Source organism: Rhinatrema bivittatum, chromosome 9 (genome assembly GCF_901001135.1).
Source record: "Rhinatrema bivittatum chromosome 9, aRhiBiv1.1, whole genome shotgun sequence".
Classification (NCBI taxonomy): Eukaryota; Metazoa; Chordata; class Amphibia; order Gymnophiona; family Rhinatrematidae; genus Rhinatrema; species Rhinatrema bivittatum.
Window position 1 is genome coordinate 1,454,400 of NC_042623.1, and position 15,783 is coordinate 1,470,182.

The 15,783-nt window shown below is 40.9% G+C and overlaps 1 protein-coding gene across 1 annotated transcript in view; it reads right to left on the reverse strand.

The window, feature by feature from the left end:
* Positions 1-15,783, reverse strand: part of LOC115098991 (hepatocyte growth factor-like) — a 141,545-nt gene that overhangs the window by 17,879 nt on the left and 107,883 nt on the right. The window contains exon 13 of the mRNA XM_029616202.1: positions 3,262-3,405. Within this exon, the coding sequence (XP_029472062.1) occupies positions 3,262-3,405 (144 nt within the window). The remainder of the gene's footprint in view (positions 1-3,261; positions 3,406-15,783) is intronic.

The window sequence follows — 15,783 nt, forward strand, 5'->3', positions numbered from 1 at the left end:
TATTGGAACCTCAGTGTTGGGATGCCCTAATTCTAATGCATCATTAGTATCCTTTGAAGATACTTCTCTCCGAACCATGTGCTGCTGAGCGACTGTCGGCTTTCCCCTTTGTTCTAGTTTAAAAGCTGCTCTATCTCCTTTTTAAAGGTTAGCGCCAGCAGTCTGGTTCTACCCTGGTTAAGGAGGAGCTCATCCTTCAGAAGAGACTCCCCCTTCCCCAAAAGGTTCCCCAGTTCCTAACAAAACTGAATCCCTCTTCCTTGCACCATCGTCTCATCCACGCATCCACACATGTAGATTACCACAATGCGTTAAATTAAAGGTAATAACTGCCATTCTATGCGGGTTATCCCCAAGTGTTCCATTAAAGGTAATAACTGCCATTCCATGCGGGTTACCCCCAAGTCTTCCATTAAAGGTAATAACTGCCATTCAATGTGGGTTACCCCCAAGTGTTCCATTAAAGGTAATAACTGCCATTCTATGCGGGTTACCCCCAAGTCTTCCGTTAAAGGTAATAACTGCCATTCTGTGCGGGTTACCCTCAAGTGTTCCGTTAAAGGTAATAACTGCCATTCTGTGCAGGTTACCCCCAAGTGTTCCGTTAAAAGTAATAACTGCCATTCTGTGCGGGTAACCCCCAAGTGTTCCGTTAAAGGTAATAACTGCCATTCTGTGCGGGTTACCCCCAAGTGTTCCGTTAAAGGTAATAACTGCCATGCTGTGCGGGTTACCCCCAAGTGTTCCGTTAAAGGTAATAACTGCCATTCTGTGCGGGTTACTCCCAAGTGTTCCGTTAAAGGTAATAACTGCCATTCTGTGCGGGTTACCCCCAAGTGTTCCGTTAAAGGTAATAACTGCCATTCTGTGCGGGTTATCCCCAAGTGTTCCATTAAAGGTAATAACTGCCATTCTGTGCGGGTTATCCCCAAGAGTTCCGTTAAAGGTAATAACTGCCATTCTGTGCGGGTTATCCCCAAGTGTTCCGTTAAAGGTAATAACTGCCATTCTATGCGGGTTACCCCCAAGTGTTCCATTAAAGGTAATAACTGCCATTCTATGCGGCTTACCCCCAAGTGTTCCATTAAAGGTAATAACTTCCATTCTATGCGGGTTACCCCCATGCGTTCCATTAAAGGTAATAACCGCCATTCCGTGCAGATTACCCCAATGCGTTCCATTAAAGGTAATAACTGCCATTCCGTGCAGATTACCCCAATGCATTCCATTAAAGGTAATAACTGCCATTCCGTGCAGATTACCCCAATGCATTCCATTAAAGGAAATATCTGCCGTTGCATGCAGGTCACCCCCATGTGTTTCATTATGGGTAGTAACTTCCATTCTGTGCAGATTACTCCCATGCATCTGGGGGTAGTACCTGCTTTTCTGTACAAGTTACCCAATGCATTCCATTGAAGGTAATAAATGCTGTTCTATTTGGTTACCCCCATACGTTCCATTAAGGATAATAACTGCCATTCAGTGCAGGTTACCCCCAAGCATTTCATTAAGGGTAGTTTACTACCAATCCATTCAGGGTTCCCCCATATAGTCCATTAAGGGTAGTAACTGACATTCTGTGCAGGTTAGCCCCATGGATTTCAGGGCTAGTAATTGTTGTTCTGTACAGGTTACCCCTTGCATTCCATTAAAGGTAATAACTGCCGTTCCATGCAGGTTATCCTATGCATTCCATTAGAGATACTAACTACCGTTCCATGCAGGTTATCCTATGCATTCCATTAAAGATACTAACTGCCGTTCCATGCAGGTTATCCTATGCATTCCATTAAAGATACTAACTGCCGTTCCTTGCAGGTTACCTCCATGCATTCCATTAAGGGTAGTAACTTCCATTCCGTGCAGGTTATCCTATGCATTCCATTAGAGATACTAACTGCCGTTCCATGCAGGTTACCCCCATGCATTCCATTAAGGGTAGTAACTTCCATTCCGTGCAGGTTACACCCATGCATTCCATTAGAGATACTAACTGCCGTTCCGTGCAGGTTACCCCCATGCATTCCAGTAAGGGTAGTAACTTCCATTCCGTGCAGGTTACACCCATGCATTCCATTAGAGATACTAACTGCCGTTCCGTGCAGGTTACCCCCATGCATTCCATTAAGGGTAGTAACTTCCATTCCGTGCAGGTTATCCTATGCATTACAGTAGAGATACTAACTGCCGTTCCATGCAGGTTATCCTATGCATTCCATTAAAGATACTAACTGCCGTTCCGTTCAGGTTACCCCCATGCATTCCATTAAGGGTAGTAACTTCCATTCCGTGCAGGTTATCCTATGCATTCCATTAAAGATACTAACTGCCGTTCCGTTCAGGTTACCCCCATGCATTCCATTAAGGGTAGTAACTTCCATTCCGTGCAGGTTATCCTATGCATTCCATTAAAGATACTAACTGCCGTTCCATGCAGGTTACCCCCATATATTCCATTAAGGGTAGTAACTTCCATTCTGTGCAGGTTACCCCCGTGCATTCCAGGGGTAATAACTGCTGTTCTGTATAAGTTACCCCCATGCATGCCATTAAAATGGTATAACTGCCATTCTGTACAGGTTACCCGCATGCATTGCATTAAGGGTGGTATAGGGGTATCCTGCACGGAAAGGCAGTTATTGCCCTTAATGGAAACATGTGAGTAACCTGCATGGAGCGGCAGTTACTACAATAAGCATATTGTTGGGTGGAATGGATGGACCATTTGTTCTTTATCTGCCATTGTTACTATATTAGTATATTTCTATGTATTATGGTTTGTTTGTTTGTTTGTTTGTTTTTGTAAATTGGGAACCAGTAACTGTATTGCCGTCTCATAAAGAAAAATCATATTCAGCAATAAAAAAAAGTTTAAAAAGGGCAGACTCTCAATACTGTGAACAGGAAAGGTTGTGAAATAGCAGAAGAGGTTGAAATGTGTCATTTGAGCTCTTACTGGCTGACCCCGTAGACATAAAGAGTCAGCAGAGAATAGTTTAAAAAACGACAAGACAGGATTAAAATTCCATTTTATTGAATGTAACAATCATGATGTCTTGTGATGCATAATGACTAGGAAATGAATGGTGCAGTGAAATTGCATACTAAATATATTTAAAGGGTAGCACGTCATGGTGATACATCATGCAAAGCAACCTATTATTGTTCATCGTGTTCGACACAGCAGGAAACCTCAACACCTCAGTGTCTTGCAGTTTATAATGTACAAGCCTTTTCTATCAAATTACAAGCACCAACCTTGAAAGTTTAAGCAGAACCAGATTTGATCCCTTTGGACCAAACACCAATTGGGAGATGTTCAGAATTTGTTTATTTTTTTCTTGCTGATCAAAAATATTATGGACCCCAAGCCAAGCTTCATAGTGCCTCAAATCTTCATCCCTGTGGAGACAAATTAAGACCCACACATCTTATTCTCTTACATAGGTTTTATTGACCCTTCATGCTTTGTACTATAAATTATTTGCTTAATACAGGGAGGATATGTATTGCATGACAGGGTTACAATCCATCTGATCCATGTACGTATATATTGTCAGATCAGTTGTAAACCCCTCGAGACTGGATCCAGTTAAAGGTCAGAAATAAACGATGAATGAATGACTGGAGGAATAAAATAAAGATATTACTGAGGAAAACAGCGGAAGGATATTTGTACAGAAGTGCTTTGTATTTGCACTCATCTGTCATCCTTGCACTTTACATATGTACAGCCACATGCATGTTATAAAATCCAGGGTCGGCGCACGCAAGGGGGTGCACAATTGTGCAACTTGCGCACACCGAGCCGAGCAGCCTTCCTCCGTTCCCTCCGAGGCCGCCCCCCTCCCCCCGCACCTTCCCCTCCTTTCTCCTATCTAACCCGCCCCCCAGCCCTAACTAAACCCCCCCTGACCTTTGTCCATCCCCCAGGCTGTTCCGGAGGCCTCGGTCCCGCCCCCAGAACAACCCCGGGCCGGCGCCCCGCCCCCCGGCCCCGCCCCCAGAACGCCCATTTTTTCAAGGCCCAGGACTTATGCGCGTCCCAGGGCTTGCGTGCGCCGCCGAGCCTATGCAAGATAGGCTCGGCGCGCACAGGGGGAGGCAGGGGTAGGTTTCCGGAGGTTACGCGCATATCCCTTTGAAAATCTACCCCAGAGTTTTTTGTGTGCAAAACGCCTTGATACATCAAGAGTAAAGAAAGAGCATAAAAATGTTGACAGAATTCTGAGTGAAACTGTGCATACTACTGAATGTACTTTATTAATGTAAACAATAAATTGTTTTGAGGGACACAAAATTGGAAGTCTTGTAGATTCAACCAATTAGATAAAGTGGACCATATCCTCCATCAAAGCCCATTTATTAAACTGAGACTCTAATTATATCCCTTCTTCTCCTCAAACATTTATTTCTCTTGTCTGTGTGTCCTGACTAGATGATGAGCTGAAGGAGCAAGGACTGACTCTAATGTGCATATATATACAGAACTCTATAAATCTTGTACTAATATACAATGAATGATATTGGTAATATGGTAAGGAGATTGGGTCTATCAGATTACACATGTACAGTGATGAATAAAGTAACGAGATTGTGGAATATCAGATTACACATGTACAGTGATGAATAAAGTAGCGAGATTGAGGAATATCAGATTACACATGTACAGGGATGAATAAAGTAACGAGATTGTGGAATATCAGATTACACATGTACAGGGATGAATAAAGTAACGAGATTGAGGAATATCAGATTACACATGTACAGTGATGAATAAGGTAACGAGATTGAGGAATATCAGATTACACATGTACAGTGATGAATAAAGTAACGAGATTGTTGAATATTAGATTATACATGTACAGTGATGAATAAAGTAACGAGATTGTGGAATATCAGATTACACATGTACAGGGATGAATAAAGTAACGAGATTGTTGAATATTAGATTACACATGTACAGGGATGAATAAAGTAACGAGATTAAGGAATATCAGATTACACATGTACAGGGATGAATAAAGTAACGAGATTGAGGAATATCAGATTACACATGTACAGGGATGAATAAAGTAACGAGATTGAGGAATATCAGATTACACATGTACAGGGATGAATAAGGTAACGAGATTGAGGAATATCAGATTACACATGTACAGGGATGAATAAAGTAACGAGATTGTTGAATATTAGATTACACATGTACAGTGATGAATAAAGTAACGAGATTGAGGAATATCAGATTACACATGTACAGGGATGAATAAGGTAATGAGATTGAGGAATATCAGATTACACATGTACAGGGATGATTAAAGTAACGAGATTGTTGAATATTAGATTACACATGTACAGGGATGAATAAAGTAACGAGATTGAGGAATATCAGATTACACATGTACAGGGATGAATAAAGTAACGAGATTGAGGAATATCAGATTACACATGTACAGGGATGAATAAAGTAACGGGATTGAGGAATATCAGATTACACATGTACAGGGATGAATAAAGTAACGTGATTGAGGAATATCAGATTACACATGTACAGGGATGAATAAAGTAACGAGATTGAGGAATATCAGATTACACATGTACAGGGATGAATAAGGTAACGAGATTGTGGAATATCAGATTACACATGTACAGGGATGAATAAAGTAACGAGATTGTGGAATATCAGATTACACATGTACAGTGATGAATAAAGTAACGAGATTGAGGAATATCAGATTACACATGTACAGGGATGAATAAGGTAACGAGATTGAGGAATATCAGATTACACATGTACAGGGATGAATAAAGTAACGAGATTGTTGAATATTAGATTACACATGTACAGGGATGAATAAAGTAACGAGATTGTTGAATATTAGATTACACGTGTACAGGGATGAATAAAGTAACGAGATTGAGGAATATCAGATTACACGTGTACAGGGATGAATAAAGTAACGAGATTGAGGAATATCAGATTACACGTGTACAGGGATGAATAAAGTAACGTGATTGAGGAATATCAGATTACACGTGTACAGGGATGAATAAAGTAACGTGATTGAGGAATATCAGATTACACATGTACAGGGATGAATAAAGTAACGAGATTGTGGAATATCAGATTACACATGTACAGGGATGAATAAAGTAACGAGATTGTGGAATATCAGATTACACATGTACAGGGATGAATAAAGTAACGAGATTGTGGAATATCAGATTACACATGTTCAGGGATGAATAAAGTAACGAGATTGAGGAATATCAGATTACACATGTACAGGGATGAATAAAGTAACGAGATTGAGGAATATCAGATTACACATGTACAGGGATGAATAAAGTAACGAGATTGAGGAATATCAGATTACACATGTACAGGGATGAATAAAGTAACGAGATTGTGGAATATCAGATTACACATGTACAGGGATGAATAAAGTAACGAGATTGAGGAATATCAGATTACACATGTACAGGGATGAATAAAGTAACGAGACTGTGGAATATCAGATTACACATGTACAGGGATGAATAAAGTAACGAGATTGTTGAATATCAGATTACACATGTACAGGGATGAATAAAGTAACGAGACTGTGGAATATCAGATTACACATGTACAGGGATGAATAAAGTAACGAGATTGTTGAATATTAGATTACACATGTACAGGGATGAATAAAGTAACGAGATTGTTGAATATCAGATTACACATGTACAGTGATGAATAAAGTAACGAGATTGTTGAATATCAGATTACACATGTACAGGGATGAATAAAGTAACGAGATTGTGGAATATCAGATTACACATGTACAGGGATGAATAAAGTAACGAGATTGTGGAATATCAGATTACATATGTACAGGGATGAATAAGGTAACGAGATTGAGGAATATCAGATTACACATGTACAGGGATGAATAAAGTAACGAGATTGTGGAATATCAGATTACACATGTACAGGGATGAATAAAGTAACGAGATTGTGGAATATCAGATTACACATGTACAGGGATGAATAAAGTAACAAGATTGTTGAATATTAGATTACACATGTACAGGGATGAATAAAGTAACGAGATTATTGAATATTAGATTACACATGTACAGTGATGACTATGCTAAGGAGATGGGGACTATCAGGTTACATATGGTTAGAACACGGGGCTATCACTTTATATATGTTCCGTGATGAGTAAGGTAAAGAAATGGGGAGATGCAGAGAAGGGTGACAAAAATGATAAGGGGCATGGTACAGATGCCCTATGAGGAAAGGCTAAAGAAGTTAGGGCTGTTCAGTTTGGAGAAGAGATGGCTGAGGGGGGAGGTGATACAAGTCTACAAAATCATGAAAGGACTTGAACAAGTTAATGTAAATTTACTCTCTCAGATAATAGAAGGACCAGGGGACACTCCATGAAGCTAGCAAGTACTAAGTAGCACATTTAAAACAAACTGAAGAAAATTCTTTTTCACTCAGCACATAGTTAAACTCTGAAATTCATTGACAGGGGTTGTGTTTCTACAGTTAGTGTTACTGAGTTTAAAAAAGGTTTGGATAAGTTCCTAGAGGTTAAATCCATAAACTGCTGTTACGGTAATTAATAAGCAGATAAAGTTGACTTTCATGAGTAAATCTTGAAAGATGGAGGGCTGCAGAGCAAACTGCATGTAGCATTGGTTGATGAACCCTCTGCAGTGCTTAGAGTCACCATTAAAATGAGGCGGAGCTGGTAAGGCCAACAAGGCTCTAGGATTAGAGTGAGATAGCTGTTGGTGAGAGAAAGCCGGTACTAGAAATGAGTTGCCAGATAGAGCATCAAGCGAGCATCTAGATGCTCAAGGGAGGAGGCCAGTACCTCAAGAAACTGTTGCTGTTCTTGTACCTTTGATGCCAGGCCAGGAATAGCCTGGAGGGCACGTGGCTCCACCAAGTCCATGGCCTTTGCAACCTGTTGGCCAGAGATGGACTCTTGGGCTGAGGTGGGGTTGACGCTACCTGTAGGATGGATCCTGCAGGTCCCCACCATTGGCAAGTGGAGTGGGCTGAAGGACAGAGGCTGGCTGGCGCTTCACCAATACCAGCCCTTGTTCCCCGCGGGTTGAGCCTTTGGGTACCGGGGATGGCTGGACTTAGGTGGGCCTCCATATGTCATGGAAGGGAAGGCATTGGCTTGGGCTTCACCTTTGTGGAAGCGATCGGATTCTCTCCTACAGGAACTGTCAATTCGTGGCTGTGTCCTGGTGGAACTTTGACGATCCTGGGTGGCATGCCATGGCAAGCACTAATTTGCTACACCTTCGAAAAGGCTTCGGCCTGTTCTTGCTTGGGTACCCCCTGTCTGACTTTGGTTCTATTGGCGCCTGGGTCTCCGGGACTCCACCTCTTCCAGTACAGACTTCTTCTATTCACTGTTGCTGCCTCTGGGCTGACCTCTCGATCCTTCCATCGACAACGACATACGGAGGCCCACCTAAGTCCAGCCGGCCCTAGTACCCAAAGGGTCAACTCATGGGGAACGTGGGATGGTATTGGTGAAGCACCAGGCAGCCTCCGTCCTTCAGCCCACTCTGCCTGCCGACGGTGGGGACCCGTAGATCCCTCCTATGGGTAGCGTTAATCCCACCTCGGCCCAAGGGTCCACCTCCAGTGCAACAGCCTCCTTACCATACTCATCACGTACATATATAATCTGATAGACTCTGCCTCCTTATCATACTCATCACCATACATATGTAACCTGTTAGGCCTCGCCGCCTTACTATACTCATCACCATGCGTGGATGAGACGATGGTGGAAATAAGAGGGATTCAGTTTTGTTAGGACTGGGGAACTGTTTGGGGAAGGGGGAGTCTCTTCCGAAGGGATGGGCTCCACCTTAACCATGGTGGAACCAGACTGCTGGCGCTAACCTTTAAAAAGGAGATAGAGCAGCTTTTAAACTAGAACAAAGGGGAAAGCCGACAGTCGCTCAGCAGCGCATGGTTCGGAGAGAGGTATCTTCAAAGGATACTAATGATGCATTAGAATTAGGGCATCCTGACACTGAGGTTCCAATAATAAGAAAAGTAGTCCAAGTGCCTGTAACTAAAAACTCATCTGAGCTAAAAAATTCTAACTTATCCCTATCAATTAAAAAGCAGAATGAAAATACAAACAAAAAACAAACTTTGAAATGTTTGTATGCTAATGCCAGAAGTCTAAGAAGTAAGATGGGATAATTAAAATGTATAGCAGTGAATGATGACATATTCTTAATTGGCATCTCAGAGACATCGTGGAAGGAGGATAACTAATGGGACAGTGCTATACCGGGGTACAAATTATATCGCAATGACAGAGGAGCACCTGGGAGGCGGTGTGGCCCTTTATGTCCGGGATGGCATAGAGTCCAACAGGATAAACATCCTGCATGAGACTAAATACAAAATTGAATCTTTATGGGTAGAAATCTCTTGTGTGTTGGGGAAGACTATAGTGATAGGAGTATACTACCGTCCACCTGGTCAAGATGGTGAGACGGACAGTGAAATGCTAAGAGAAATTAGGGAAGCTAACCAAATTGGTAGTGCAGTAATAATGGGAGACTTCAATTACCCCAATATTGACTGGGTAAATGTATCATCGGGTCACGCTAGAGAGATAACATTCCTGGATGGAATAAATGATAGCTTTATGGAGCAATTGGTTCAGGAACCAATGAGATACTGAGCAATTTTAGATCTAATTCTCAGTGGAGAACAGGATTTGGTGAGAGAGGTAACAGTGGTGGGGCCGCTTGGCAATAGTGATCATAATATGATCTAATATGAATTAATGACTGGAAGAGGAACAGTATGCAAATCCACGGCTCTCATGCTAAACTTTCAAAAGGGAAACTTTAATAAAATGAGAAAAATTGTTAGAAAAAAACTGAAAGGAGCAGCTACAAAAGTAAAAAATGTGCAAGAGGCATGGTCATTGTTAAAAAATATCATCCTAGAAGCACAGTCCAGATGTATTCCACACATTAAGAAAGGTGGAAAGAAGGCAAAATGATTACTGGCATGGTTAAAAGGGGAAGTGAAAGAAGCTATTATAGCCAAAAGATCTTCATTCAAAAATTGGAACAAGGATCCAACAGAAGAAAATAGGATAATGCATAAATGTTGGCAAGTTAAATGTAAGACACTGATGACAGGCTACAAGAGAATTTGAAAAGAAGTTGGCAGTAGAGACAAAAACCCACAGTAAAAACGTTTTAAAATATATCTCAAGCAGAAAGCCTGTGAGGGAATCAGTTGGATTGATCGAGGGGTTAAAGGGGCACTTAGAGAAGATAAGGCCATCGTGGAAAGATTAAATGATTTCTTTGCTTCGGTATTTACTGAAGAGGATGTTGGGGAGGTACCCGTACTGGAGAAAGTTTCAGATGTACATGAGGAGGATGGTTAGGAGCTGGGTATATCAGGTTACATATGTATGATGATGATGAGTATGATAAGAAGGCAGGGTCTATTAGGTTATATATGTACGGTCATGAGTTACATATGTATGGTGATGAGTATGATAAGGAGTCAGGATTTCACAGGTTTCAGATGTACATGAGGAGGATGGTTAGGAGCTGGGTATATCAGGTTACATATGTATGGTGATGAGTATGATAAGGAGTCAGGATTTCACAGGTTTCAGATGTACATGAGGAGGATGGTTAGGAGGCTGGGTATATCAGGTTATATATGTATGGTGATGAGTTACATATGTATGGTGATGAGTATGATAAGGAGTCAGGATTTCACAGGTTTCAGATGTACATGAGGAGGATGGTTAGGAGCTGGGTATATCAGGTTACATATGTATGGTGATGAGTATGATAAGAAGGCAGGGTCTATCAGGTTATATATGTACGGTGATGAGTTACATATGTATGGTGATGAGTATGATAAGGAGTCAGGATTTCACAGGTTTCAGATGTACATGAGGAGGATGGTTAGGAGCTGGGTATATCAGGTTACATATGTATGATGATGATGAGTATGATAAGAATGCAGGGTCTATCAGGTTATATATGTACGGTCATGAGTTACATATGTATGGTGATGAGTATGATAAGGAGTCAGGATTTCACAGGTTTCAGATGTACATGAGGAGGATGGTTAGGAGGCTGGGTATATCAGGTTACATATGTATGATGATGATGAGTATGATAAGAAGGCAGGGTCTATCAGGTTATATATGTACGGTCATGAGTTACATATGTATGGTGATGAGTATGATAAGGAGTCAGGATTTCACAGGTTTCAGATGTACATGAGGAGGATGGTTAGGAGCTGGGTATATCAGGTTACATATGTATGGTGATGAGTATGATAAGAAGGCAGGGTCTATCAGGTTACATATGTACGGTGATGAGTTACATATGTATGGTGATGAGTATGATAAGGAGTCAGGATTTCACAGGTTTCAGATGTACATGAGGAGGATGGTTAGGAGCTGGGTATATCAGGTTACATATGTATGGTGATGAGTATGATAAGAAGGCAGGGTCTATCAGGTTATATATGTATGGTGATGAGTTACATATGTATGGTGATGAGTATGATAAGGAGTCAGGATTTCAAAGGTTTCAGATGTACATGAGGAGGATGGTTAGGAGGCAGGGTCTATCAGGTTACATATGTACGGTGATGAGTTACATATGATGGTGATGAGTATGATAAGGAGTCAGGATTTCACAGGTTTCAGATGTACATGAGGAGGATGGTTAGGAGGCTGGGTATATCAGGTTACATATGTATGGTGATGAGTATGATAAGAAGGCAGGGTCTATCAGGTTAGATATGTACGGTGATGAGTTACATATGTATGGTGATGAGTATGATAAGGAGTCCGGATTTCACAGGTTTCAGATGTACATGAGGAGGATGGTTAGGAGGCTGGGTGTATCAGGTTACATATGTATGGTGATAAGTATGATAAGAAGGCAGGGTCTATCAAGTTACATATGTACGGTGATGAGTTACATATGTATGGTGATGAGTATGATAAGGAGTCAGGATTTCACAGGTTTCAGATGTACATGAGGAGGATGGTTAGGAGGCTGGGTGTATCAGGTTATATATGTACTTTGATGAGTTACATATGTATGATGATGAGTATGATAAGAAGGCAGGGTCTATCAGGTTATATATGTACGGTGATGAGTTACATATGTATGGTGATAAGTATGATAAGGAGCCAGGATTTCACAGGTTTCAGATATACATGAGGAGGATGGTTAGGAGGCTGGGTATATCAGGTTACATATGTATGATGATGATGAGTATGATAAGAAGGCAGGGTCTATTAGGTTATATATGTACGGTCATGAGTTACATATGTATGGTGATGAGTATGATAAGGAGTCAGGATTTCACAGGTTTCAGATGTACATGAGGAGGATGGTTAGGAGGCTGGGTATATCAGGTTACATATGTATGATGATGATGAGTATGATAAGAAGGCAGGGTCTATCAGGTTATATATGTACGGTCATGAGTTACATATGTATGGTGATGAGTATGATAAGGAGTCAGGATTTCACAGGTTTCAGATGTACATGAGGAGGATGTTTAGGAGCTGGGTATATCAGGTTACATATGTATGGTGATGAGTATGATAAGAAGGCAGGGTCTATCAGGTTACATATGTACGGTGATGAGTTACATATGTATGGTGATGAGTATGATAAGGAGTCAGGATTTCAAAGGTTTCAGATGTACATGAGGAGGATGGTTAGGAGGCAGGGTCTATCAGGTTACATATGTACGGTGATGAGTTACATATGATGGTGATGAGTATGATAAGGAGTCAGGATTTCACAGGTTTCAGATGTACATGAGGAGGATGGTTAGGAGGCTGGGTATATCAGGTTACATATGTATGGTGATGAGTATGATAAGAAGGCAGGGTCTATCAGGTTAGATATGTACGGTGATGAGTTACATATGTATGGTGATGAGTATGATAAGGAGTCCGGATTTCACAGGTTTCAGATGTACATGAGGAGGATGGTTAGGAGGCTGGGTGTATCAGGTTACATATGTATGGTGATAAGTATGATAAGAAGGCAGGGTCTATCAGGTTACATATGTACGGTGATGAGTTACATATGTATGGTGATGAGTATGATAAGGAGTCAGGATTTCACAGGTTTCAGATGTACATGAGGAGGATGGTTAGGAGGCTGGGTGTATCAGGTTATATATGTACTTTGATGAGTTACATATGTATGATGATGAGTATGATAAGAAGGCAGGGTCTATCAGGTTATATATGTACGGTGATGAGTTACATATGTATGGTGATAAGTATGATAAGGAGTCAGGATTTCACAGGTTTCAGATATACATGAGGAGGATGGTTAGGAGGCTGGGTATATCAGGTTGCATATGTATGGTGATGAGTATGATAAGAAGGCAGGGTCTATCAGGTTATATATGTACGGTGATGAGTTACATATGTATGGTGATAAATATGATAAGGAGTCAGGATTTCACAGGTTTCAGATGTACATGAGGAGGATGGTTAGGAGGCTGGGTATATCAGGTTACATATGTATGGTGATGAGTATGATAAGAAGGCAGGGTCTATCAGGTTATATATGTACGGTGATGAGTTACATATGTATGGTGATGAGTATGATAAGGAGTCAGGATTTCACAGGTTTCAGATATACATGAGGAGGATGGTTAGGAGGCTGGGTCTATCAGGTTACATATGTATGGTGATGAGTATGATAAGGAGTCAGGATTTCACAGGTTTCAGATGTACATGAGGAGGATGGTTAGGAGGCTGGGTATATCAGGTTACATATGTATGGTGATGAGTATGATAAGGAGTCAGGATTTCACAGGTTTCAGATGTACATGAGGAGGATGGTTAGGAGGCAGGGTCTATCAGGTTACATATGTACGGTGATGAGTTACATATGTATGGTGATGAGTATGATAAGGAGTCAGGATTTCACAGGTTTCAGATGTACATGAGGAGGATGGTTAGGAGGCTGGGTATATCAGGTTACATATGTATGATGATGATGAGTATGATAAGAAGGCAGGGTCTATCAGGTTACATGTATGGTGATGAGTTACATATGTATGGTGATGAGTATGATAAGGAGTCAGGATTTCACAGGTTTCAGATGTACATGAGGAGGATGGTTAGGAGGCAGGGTCTATCAGGTTACATATGTATGGTGATGAGTTACATATGTATGGTGATGAGTACGGTAAGGAGGCAGAGTCTCATAGATTACAGATGTTCAGTGATGAGTATGGTAATGAGGTGGGGCCTATTAGTTTACATAATTACATTGATGAGTCTGGTAAGGAGGCGGGTTCTAACAAGCAGAGCTCAGTACTCCTGCTAATTATGCGGCCCCAAGTTAATCTCAGCACAATTCATTCTTTGATAAATTGAAGGAGAAACACAACCGTACACTATTAACTGAAAGATAGAATTTCAAACGTATGCTTGTGCTAAAAGGAAACATTCTCAGTTTATGAATTTGGTTCTCAAACTTTTGTATTGTTTATTTTTTAGTAAAATCTTTCAACATGTAATTTTATGCAAAACTTTGCTTGAAGTTTGTCAAATTCAGGGAATAGTTTCTTAGAACATCCCAGCTGCCAGCCCTGGCAGACTGTGTCATCCAGGACTAATTAATGTCTTCTCTTCCTCATCTGTATTCCATCAGCTTGGCTGGATTAGCATTCAGATTCCCCTCTGAACAGCCTTTTCCTACCATGGTTAAACCCAAAATTTTGCAATGATATAAATAACAGCTAATACTAGTGTAAATGCTGCCCAAACATTCAGCCTCCTCCTTCACCTTCATAGCTTGCCATGGGACTTCATTATGTTTTAAAACAAGAACAGGAGTAGCCAACTCTGGTTTTCAGGAGCACAGCACACATGTCTGGATTGCAGGATAGCCACAATAACAGCATTCTGAGATCCTTCCAACTATTATGTCCTCACTGGATGATATCACTCCATATTATGCAAATTGCACTGGCTACCTTTACAGGTTAGAATAGAATATAAGCTGTTAATGCTGATACCGAAGATTATCAATAACATTGATGTGATTTGATTGGGATCTGCCCTGTATGTACATACTCTGCAGCGCTCGCTAAGACCAACCAATAAGAGGCTGTTATTGAGGAAAAGCCTGCGCCATATCCGTAGCAGGGCTAATAAAAACCTTTCTATTTAAGCTGGCATACATGTGACACACTCTAATGTTGCACATCTAATATATTGCCTAGACCTTTTGCAGTGTTAAGCGATTAACACATTTTAATACATGTAAATGTAATACTATGGAACACAGTGCCCGAATATCTAAGGATGATGTAAGATCCAAAGTCCTTCAAAAAAAGCCTTATAGACATGTATTTTTCCACAAGCTTTTGGGACAATGAATCATGAAGGTACAGAGAGCCGGACAGAAAGCAGATGAGAAGGTTTTCTGTGTAGTGAATTCCGTGCCATATGTGTAGCTTGCTTGTATGTTTTAAGCTTGTGAACTGCCATAATTGTGGGAATGTGTAATACATCAATAATTTCCAATAAATAAATAAAATAAAGATGCATGAGATAGATTTGCATGCACTGCCTCATGCATATTCATTATGGCTATCTTGTGGCTTTGTGGACCAGACTGGGTCACCCTTTCCATATAGGATCCCATACTTAACCCACAACCAACCTTTCCCTACTCAAAGTCTTACCATCAAGCTTC